General features: G+C 37.4%; 1 protein-coding gene across 1 annotated transcript in view; it reads left to right on the top strand.

Moving 5' to 3' along the window:
* LOC138636542 (butyrophilin subfamily 3 member A2-like) overlaps positions 1–3,001 on the top strand; it is an 8,220-nt gene extending 5,219 nt beyond the window's left edge. The window contains exons 3-4 of the mRNA XM_069724595.1: positions 1,632–1,913; positions 2,448–3,001. Coding sequence (XP_069580696.1) covers positions 1,632–1,913; positions 2,448–3,001 — 836 coding nt within the window. The remainder of the gene's footprint in view (positions 1–1,631; positions 1,914–2,447) is intronic.
* The last annotated feature ends 8,047 nt before the right edge of the window (positions 3,002–11,048 follow it).

Raw genomic sequence — 11,048 nt, 5'->3', positions numbered from 1 at the left:
CATATTGATCTGTATTATTATCATAATGTATTTTATTTCATTTAAATCTGTTGCTTAAATACATTTTCTGAGTGTAACTTAGAAAATCTCCGTTTCCATGTTCTGGAGTTCAAGATTTTATTCTAGTATATGCAGATGTATTTTATATCATTTCTATTGCCACTGTTCAATGATTTTACATTTCACTAAATAATGTTCAATACAAAAACATCCAAATGAAGTTTGTCTTGATTTCCTGTTTTTAATGTATCAGACAGTTTGTTGTATTCAATGAATGAACCACCTTTTGTTTAGAGAGTCTTCATTGTCAGAAAGCATCATAAATAAGTCCAAATATGACTTCAAACATCTCCTACGTCTGTTTCACCTGGAAGAATCTTCACTTCTTTTCACATCCAGAGTTCATAACGTGGTTCTTATCAAACATTTTACAACATGATAAAACAGACTCCCTGAAGTCTGAGCTGAAAGTCCACATTCTGTTATTGGAGGACTGACGGTGTCACAAACTTAGTAGTTGAGACGACTCGCTGATATCTGCAGCAGGTATGTGTGCTTTTATAAATGCTTTGTGTATTTCATGTGGTAACATGTGACAAATCTTTTCAGTAAAACTTAAATCGTATTGATCTTATTGAAACTAGGACAGAGAGAGAGTTCTTCAAATTGTCCCTCTACTTCCTGAACATGAACACAATGTCAACATGTTGTTTACACGAGCGGAAAGAGACTGAAAATGATTCAATTCATTGATGTACAAGTTTGACTCTTGGTCAGATTTGAATCTCAACATAGTTGGATTCACGAGACACCAAACACACGGTCGACATTCGAGTCCCACAATGTAGGTCGGCATGAAGGTGGAAATGTTGGTGACCAGCAGAATGACTGTTTCTGATGAAAAGATTTGAATCGAATTTCAGATCATTTGCTTGGAAATCACGGAGGACTCTGAAGGACCTTTATATTTCTTTTGTTATTTGGGAATAACTTTGGATTTTATCATATATTATGAGGAGCAATCTAAAACTTTATTGACTCCTCCTGTTCCATCCAATCGGAGTGCAGCTCAGTGATGAACACGGAGCAGCAGGAAGTAACGACCTTCATCAGGAAGTGAAGAGACGACACTCTGAGTACTTCTTCATGGAGGTCGTTGCTTCATGCTGCTGCATGTGCATCACCGTGCTGCGTTCAGGAACACTCTGAACTTATTGATCTACTTTTGTAAATGAACATGTGACAAATGATTTCTTTGCAGTTTCAGAACTTGAAAATGTTCCATCTGAAAGACAGACGATGGTTTCCGTCTCCGCTGGGTTTCTGCAGTGATTTGGTTTTCTATCTCACTCTTGGCCTGCTGCTGCTGACACACTGCTCTGAAGGTAACGTTCACAGACACATCAACAAGAAGATCATGTGTTACTGAGGTTACAAACAGAGAAACTTCTGAAAGATTTCGTGGAAGAACTGAGACTGATTAAATCTTTGTAGATTTCGAGCAGAAGCTTCAACAGAACTTCACCAATAATAATGTTGTTGAACGATGTTAAACGTGATGCGTGACAACATCCTCTGGAGCTTTAACCTGGGATGTGGATTTCAGTGACTCTTCTTACCGTCACCACCAGGCGCTGCCTCCTCACCCTTCATTGTGAATGTTGACAGAACCTCCAGAGGAGTGATGTTGGACTGTAAGTCTGCAGGCTGGTCTCCAGAACCTGAGGTGTTGTGGCTGGACGCTGAGGGAAACCTCCTCTCTGCTGGACCTACAGAGAGCGTCAGAGGTCCTGATGACCTCTATACTGTCAGCAGCAGAGTGACTGTGGAGAAGAGACACAGCAACAGCTTCACCTGTAGAGTCCAACAGAACAACATCAACCAGACCAGAGAGGTTCACATATCTATTGCAGGTAGGAATAAATTCTGGAAAGAGAAGTTTCAGGTTTTAACAGTTGAAGTTTTCCGTTACGTGAATGCAGTGTGTTTTCTTTGTTTTATTGTTTGTACAGATGATTTCTTCGTGGCTCCGTCTAACTGTGCAGCTTCTATCACCTTCAGCGTGGTTTTCTGCTTCATCTTAATTCTCTCAGTTTCCTTTTTTATCTGGAAACGGAGACCAAACAAAAGTGAGTCAAACATATTTGATTTATTTAAAAATGCATTTGAAATGAATGCTAATATGAAGAAATCCTAATGCAGCAATGAAAGTCAACCTTATGTTCACAGATCACAATGAAATTCATGACGGCATCACATGATTGTTTCAAATGTTGAAGTGCAGAGGTCGTAGTCCAAGTAGAAAGTTGATAGAAAGGAGCTTCTTGTTCCAAACGCATGATGAAATGTATTCTACAGTGTTGTTGGCTTATTGTGTCTCTTTGATTTTAGTACTGCATAAATGAAACATTCAACATTTTTAACGGTTCATTCATTTGTTTCCACAGAGATGAAGAAGAATTCTAACAGTGAGAATGAAGATCAATCACAGCTCATGAAAGAAATCAAAAAGACCGAAGACTTGAACGAGAAAAAGACAAAACTTGAAGAGGAGCTGAAAAAGAGTGAAGAAGAACAGACGAGTACGAAACAGATGATTGATGCACTGATGGAAATGAAGGAGGAGCTGGAGGAGCAGAACAAACAACTCTTCTCCCAAATGAAGGAGTTGGAGAAAGAAGTGGAGGAGAGTGAAGAGAAGATGAAGTTAGTGGATAAAGATGTAACAGAAAAGAAGGGAGATCAGACCGTTAAAGTTCAGGGATTCTTCAAACTAGAAAAAATCCTGGAAGGAGTCATCAAGAAACTGAAGGACAAAAAGAACGAGATTCAACAACTCCAACTGAACACAGAGAAACTAATGATGAAGATAAGTGACGAGGTTACCATGACGACTGAAAGGAAAACCAGGATAGAGACTCGCATGGAGAAAATGAAAGAACGAATCGAGGAGATCGAGAGACAGAAAAATGAGATTAAACTTCAGCAAGAGAAGAAATAAGACGATGAAACGTTTTAATTGAAGAACATTTCAGTCAAAGCAGTCAGTGATTGTTCAAGACTTCTTTTTTAAACACAACATTTACAAAGTGATACGATATCAAACATAGAAATGTAACTTTTAGAAAATATCTCTGGTTTCACACTTTGATTTTTTTTTTTTTAACAATCCTATAAAACAATCCAAAAAGTTCCAGATGTTTTCTGCTGCTGATGAATTACAGACAAAAATCAAAAGTTGTTTATATCATATAGATTTAAATTAATTTGATGAAGATTACCTTTCTGAATATGGAGTTTTTTATATAACCTTATGCTGTGGTTGGTAGATTTGATCTTTTCTTATCTGATTATGATTTTATGTACTTAAACTTACTTTAAACTTAGTTGTTTTTTTTGTATCCGAAGCTTTCTTTCTGACTGATTTATTAAGTTATGAAATCTTGTTGTTATATTATGTTACTATACATAAACTGTCATACTTTTTTTTTTTTAAATGGCAAAATCATGAGAAACAATAAGGAAATGCATCTATATCATTTTGGTATCTGTATACTTTATTAATTTACTGTTATTAAACTGGTTGGACCCGCTGGATTCATTTCCTTCTGTTCCCAAAAGATTAGACACAAAATGTGATCTGTGCTCTTTGCTCACATTTCAGGTCTTTTGGGGAAATCGCAAATAAACATTGTCATAAAAACACGTGTAACTCACTTGATGATTTCGATCAAATGATGTAACTTGGAAAATGTACTCACAAAAGTTAGAGCTTTACAACAACGGGAATTTTATTGCTGTTACAAGAAAAATTCATTTAAATTTACATTTATAGTTTTATAATCAAAAGTTAAAGTGTAAAAAAAAAAAAAAAAGGATTCAATCCAGGAAAATGTAAAGTAGTTCTGGTTTGCTCTTTCTTCTTTTGTGCATATTAGTGCAACACAACATGAATCTCTTCACGGTCCTCCATCAGGGCTTCCTGGTCTTCGTGGCCTGAAAGATAAAACATTTCAAGGAACATCTCCATGATTAAATATTCAAAAGTCAAGTTTTCAATTAGCTTTTCCCAGAGCTTTAACCATAACTGATGTTTTAACCATAACTGATGTTTTAACCATAACTGAAGTTTTAACCACAGCTGATGTTTTAACCATAACTGATGCTTTAACCATAACTGATGTTTTAACCGTAACTGATGTTTTAACCATAACTGATGCTTTAACCATAACTAATGTTTTAACAATAACTGATGTTTTAACCATAACTGATGCTTTAACCATAACTGATGTTTTAACCATAACTGATGCTTTAACCATAACTGATGCTTTAACCATAACTAATGTTTTAACCATAACTGATGCTTTAACCATAACTGATGTTTTAACCATAACTGATGTTTTAACCATAACTGATGCTTTAACCATAACTGATGCTTTTGCCATAACTAATGTTTTAACCATAACTGATGCTTTAACCATAACTGATGCTTTAACAATAACTAATGTTTTAACCATAACTGATGTGTTAACCATAACTAATGTTTTAACCATAACTGATGCTTTAACCATAACTGATGTTTTAACCACAACTAATGTTTTAACCATAACTGATGTTTTAACCATAACTAATGTTTTAACCATAACTGATGTTTTAACCATAACTAATGTTTTAACCATAACTGATGCTTTAACCATAACTGATGTTTTAACCACAACTAATGTTTTAACCATAACTGATGTTTTAACCATAACTGATGCTTTAACCATAACTGATGTTTTAACCATAACTGATGTTTTAACCATAACTAATGTTTTAACCATAACTGATGTTTTAACTTTAACTGATGTTTTAACAACCATAACTAATGTTTTAACCATAACTGATGTTTTAACCATAACTAATGTTTTAACCATAACTGATGCTTTAACCATAACTGATGTTTTAACCACAACTAATGTTTTAACCATAACTGATGTTTTAACCATAACTGATGCTTTAACCATAACTGATGTTTTAACCATAACTGATGCTTAACCATAACTGATGCTTTTGCCATAACTGATGTTTTAACCATAACTAATGTTTTAACCATAACTGATGCTTTAACCATAACTGATGTTTTAACCACAACTAATGTTTTAACCATAACTGATGCTTTAACCATAACTGATGCTTTAACCATAACTGATGTTTTAACCATAACTAATGTTTTAACCATAACTGATGCTTTAACAATAACTAATGTTTTAACCATAACTGATGTTTTAACCATAACTAATGTTTTAACCATAACTGATGCTTTAACCATAACTGATGCTTTAACCATAACTGATGTTTTAACCATAACTAATGTTTTAACCATAACTGATGCTTTAACCATAACTGATGTTTTAACCATAACTGATGCTTAACCATAACTGATGCTTTTGCCATAACTGATGTTTTAACCATAACTGATGCTTTAACCATAACTGATGTTTTAACCATAACTAATGTTTTAACCATAACTGATGCTTTAACCATAACTGATGTTTTAACCACAACTAATGTTTTAACCATAACTGATGTTTTAACCATAACTGATGCTTTAACCATAACTGATGCTTTTGCCATAACTGATGTTTTAACCATAACTAAAGTTTTAACCATAACTGATGCTTTAACCGTAACTAATATTTTAACCATAACTAAAGTTTTAACCATAACTGATGCTTCCTCCAGATCATGGACCTTCAGATGTCACTGAGTTCAGGTAAATCAGTCAAAATCAGAGTTTCAATAAGAAGTGATTCACATTTGCAGACATGTTCACAGCCACAATATTGACTTGTAGTCAATTACAAAAAAACAAAACCAATATTAAAATATTTTGATAATCTATTTTTCAAGCAAAAATGCCAACATGCGTCACAACATAAAGCCCAATAACAGGAATGTTTTAACATGGCTTTTACCACTAATATATGTTGAACTTCTAAGATATTTTAAAACGAGTCAATTTGTGAAATCAAGCAGAATTGGCTGTTGGACGTCATAATATCATCGTTCTCACCGTCTGGACAGAAGAGTAGATAACTTCCTGTTTTGTTAACTTTGATTCTTTGGCAGCTTCGGGATTCTGAGTCAGCGGTCCTGATCCTGCTTCGGAAACGAGAGAACCAAAGAAATGATCGGATCTGAAAGAGCGATCTCCAGGTGAATCCTCTGTGATTGTTCCTGACCTCCCTTGTAGACAACAAGTAGAACAATCTACAGTCAAACTCAATCTTGTTTCATTTAACTTTCTTAGGATGATGAACTGATAAATATCATGTTAGCATCTCTTTCATTGGACCAATAAAACCATCAATTTGATTGCCGTCAGGTTATTGGGTGGATAACATTCAGGATCTGAACAGCATCTTTTCACTTGTTCAGAGGATGCAAATTTCAGGGGGAAAAAAACACATTTACATATTTGAAATGTAATAAACTGTCCAAATAGATTTGATCAGCATATGAACCATGATGATGAGCTTGTGGCATTTCGGTTGTGGTCAGAGTGAAGAGGTTGACGTGAGGACTCGTCTGAAGGGGAGAAACTAACAGTTAGAGGAGAGCTAACTTTAAACATTGATATTGATAGACTGAATGTGTGAACAGCCTCCTCCACTCTTCTGTCTGTGGTTTTCTGCTGTGGTTTGACTGCAACGCTCAGCAGCGTCTCAAACAAAACCTCACACATGAGAATTACAGGATGTAAAAAGAAGCACCACGTCCGCCTCACGGTGCAACGCGTCACTTCAACTGACACTTTCACCTTCGGGTGGCCCTCGAGGTCAGCCTCATCAAACAGCTTCAATGCACCGTGGCGTCTCTTAAAGTAAAGAGCATGTTACAATCTGACAAGAATTAAAACAAGTTCCTCCCACCGTGTGAAGAAAAGCAAAATGGAAATAAAAAAAGAAAGTAAACCTTGGTCTTTTCTCCGTTTTGTGAAAACGACTGCGTACGTCACGCTGTTCGGATCATCTGAGGCGTCGTCTCCACAGACTGAAACACAAAACACAACGTCAGTGAAAAACTCCATTTCAACTATTAAAATATTTGTACAAAGTTACACAAAAATATAAAACCATAATACTCTTGAAATCTAAGATAACATTTCTTTTGTCTTCAAATTAAAATTGCTAGATTAAAAAATCTCATTGGTGCCAGTTCAGTTCAAAACTCTTCATCCATCTCCATGACGTCGCCTGAATTGCAGTCACATCATCTGAAACACAAGGACGAGTGTTTCCACACCTGTTTGGTCGGCTTCGCCCGAGTGAGACGCTGCTGTCGCTGTCTTTGAGGAAACTGATGGAGAGAAAAGCAAAAACACAAACATCAACAAAAACACGTGGAAAGAAGACAAATCTAAAGTTCAACGTAATGACAGATATAAAAGAAGACTTTAAATATTTAGCTTTTCCCGAACACTGGAAACAAAGGGATGGCCATCAAATTACACAACTCTGCAGTAAGCTATTAGAAAAGCGTTAAAGCCAAAGTGTTACAGGACTCCATTACGAGTGCTCACTTATTTCAATGTTTCTGTCGAGTTATTTACATCAAATAAATCACTTTTCTTTACTTTTGTTGTTCCGTATATAAAGAAACCCGATCGCCAGCAGCATCGGGCACAATATGAAAATGAAGAGAGCGATCCAGCGCAGCCTGGAGACGGGAGAGGAGCGAGGCTGCGACGCACACTGTTCTTCATGTGATGGAAAGACAAAAGCAAAACTTGTTTCAACAAGTGGGATGATAAGTAGGGTGACTGGGATAGTTTATAATCTGCATCGATCCTGGACTAAACATAATATCTGTGTTCACCTTTCCCAGCCAGCCAGCTTGCGGGTGATGTTTCACGACCAGCAGCACACTTGTAAAGGCCTTCGTCAGACTTGGAAACATTGTTAAGGGTCATTACTCCTTCAGAAACGCTCTCCAAGAGGGCGCCATCTTTGTAGAAATCAACAACAAGGCCGGGGAACTCGTTCTTCATCCTGCAACGCAGAGTCACACTGCTTCCCTTCGACACAGGAAGAGCAGGACTCTCCAGAATCACAGAACCAGCTGGAGGACGTGAAGTAAAGATAAAAAAGACAGATCAGTGAGGAAAAGAGGATCAGCTGCTCACATGAATATAATATTTGGTGGCAACAAACACAGTGTGAAACATCAGTAATTGAGATAAATCAAATCAATCTGAAATATAACAGTAATGTATAACAGTGAATCATCTGCAAAGTGAACAATATTAATCAAATGGTCCTGATGGTGCTAAAGTCAAAGCAAGCAAAACATGTGCATCATATAATTCACAGAGGAACCTTGAGATAAATATTTGTTTAATGATTTGAATGAACTGTAACAGGAAGTAAACAGTGACATGATGATGAACACGTTTCTGGAGCAAACATATAAAACCTGACGGCTGAGGTCAGATAATTGAAGAATTTGATTTCAAAGTAAATGTAACAGTTAAACGTGACGTTGGTCCAACAAACTGCAACTACTCAGCTGAAAAGTGGATGTAAAAATATATATCTGATAAAAACCCGATGATAACGTGGATTTACAGGACGATCTTGACCTCAAAGAAGAAAGGAGGATCAGGAACACGTGTTGAAGGTGGAGCAGATATAACAAACATACCGGTGACTGTGATGGAGACAGAAGTGCTTTTGTCCGTCTCCGTCTCACACCAGTATTCTCCACTGTCGGTTTCATAAGCCTCTTTAAGGGTGCAGGTCATCGTTGACGTCTCACACGTCGAACTTACTTCCTCAACATTCTCATTATTCCTGATTATTCTCAGCTGAGTCGAGCCGTCGAGACCCTCACAGCGAAAAGAGATGGAGTCGTACTCAAAGAACTGCAGGCTTTCTGTGACGATACGGAAACACGAGTCTGAAAGAACAAAAGAACGGAGATGAAGTCCGCTTCAAAAAAACTAAAAGTAAATCAGTCAGCCTTGATGTTTTTGTCAGGACAGAATTATACACGTCACATTTGATTTGATTTCTTCTATATGTGTAAAGAACTGAACATGTCGAGGAATATTTTACTCCAAAGAGATTCAGAAACACTGAAAAACTAAACCTTCAAAAACACTGGTTCAGATGGACCTTTAATCCAGGTTGAGTGTTGTTCTACTCACCGTCATTCAGAGCGTAACCGTCCTGAATGTGTGCAGCCGACAGAAGCATCGCCAACAGAACTGGATGGAAACAAAACAACAGGAACAGATCAGACGAAGACCGATTCAGAGAAAAGATGATCTTAAAAGTTGAAAGAAAGAAAAGTAGCATCTGACCCGGTGTGCAGCGGAGAGCTGGGACCTCCATGACGTCCTCCTGACTGTCTGAGCATCCGACTGAGACACAGCTGACGTCTGATGGACATGACCACTTCCTGTTCCTGTCGGAGCGTCGGGCAGGACTCGCTGCTCACTGCTGCAACACAGAGGCGCACGTGGAGGCTTTTCTTTTAGAAAGCTTTGTAATCAGACGGCCATAAGTTTGTGGACACGTACTGTATATTCATGGTTCTGCTCTTCTGCTTTCAGCACCGTCTCCCACCAAAATGATCTTTTTCAACCTCGCAGCTCTAAATTAAAGGATTTTAGGGATTTTGCGCGTATTTTGCAAAAGGTTTCACTCTTTTCTTTTCATTTTTGGTCTTTCCACTTCCAATCCTGAAGAATTCCTGCGAGCACCATGGAGCAAAGATGAAGAATGAAAAGTTCCCCGACAGACAGTGCTGAGAGTTGAAAAGCTCTCTCCTGCTCCCTGCAGTCTCATCTGCCTTTCTGACCACATCTGCTTCTGCTCGCTCCAACAAAAGAAGCCGTTGTGATCTATTTTATGACCCGTTAATGCATCAACCCGAATCCAAAGTTCAGTCATCAGACATTTTGTACGTTGGTGTGATATCATGTCCGGTTTGAATCTCACTCGTTCGCTTTTACGTCACAAAGTACTTTTAAGATTTCATTTAATTTCAGCTGCATTCATGTTATTACATGAATGAGTTGTCTTGCTTCACCTGCAGATCTGTGTATGAATATGTTTTAATAAATAGTTTGTTGAAACTCCCACACCTGAAACAATATGAGGAGGAGTCAGAGGTCAAAGTCAAAGCTTTCAATGATTAACCAGCCTGACTGGAGGACGAGGCGTCTGCAGCCGTCAGCAGGTACGTCGTTTTCTCTCAAACTTGACACAATAAATATGAACCTTTCGGTGAAATGCAGGTCGGTGTGCCGAGAGCTTTTCTCTTTCAAACACACGTCATTATCTGCATTTTAACAGGACAACCGGCATGTTACACCAAACTGTTCACTGTTGGGCGAAGTCTTTACTGGCGTTACCGAAACGTCTCGTTGGAAGTGGACTTTGTCTCATTAATGGTTTCTAGTGTGAACTAAATATCTGAAATATGACAGAAGACATTTTATATTCACTCAGCGAAAGGCTTTGAAGTTTTACAAGTGTACAAGTATGGAAGGATTTTTGCACAATGTAGAAATTATAAAGCAAAAAGGAATTAATGAAGGATTTTCTGAGTTGATAGCTTCAGACCCGCCTTGTTCTACTGGTCCACAGAGAGACTCAGCAAATGAGGTCAAACGTAAAGACAAATACTAAAAGATAAACGATCTAAAAATCTCAACAAGCGTTTCATTTCCGTGGAACTTAATGCATCTTTTTCTGGTTTGTGTTTATGTGTAGAGCTCCATGATGAGTGAACTCACATCTCTCATTGTGCTGGTTTTCCTCACACTGACGTGTTCAGGTGAGTTCAGACAGAAATACGATGATAACTGAGATGAGAGTCGCTGTAACGGGCTGAAAGAAGGCTGCTGCAGCAAAGACAGGAATATTCAGGACAAATATGTTTTCTTCGTTTATTCTGAATGTGTTATGTGGTGGAGTATTTTTCCAGGACCCAAATGCAAGCACACAGACTCGAGGTATAAGTTCCAAAAAATACTGTCTTTATTGTCCAAAAAATAA

Source organism: Brachyistius frenatus, unplaced genomic scaffold, assembly GCF_029030835.1.
Source record: "Brachyistius frenatus isolate BFR_SWC_R1_liver_20210118 unplaced genomic scaffold, ASM2903083v1 Contig_384, whole genome shotgun sequence".
NCBI lineage: Eukaryota > Metazoa > Chordata > Actinopteri > Embiotocidae > Brachyistius > Brachyistius frenatus.
The sequence above is the reverse complement of the archived record's forward strand: the minus strand, read 5'-3'. Positions and strand labels throughout refer to the sequence as shown.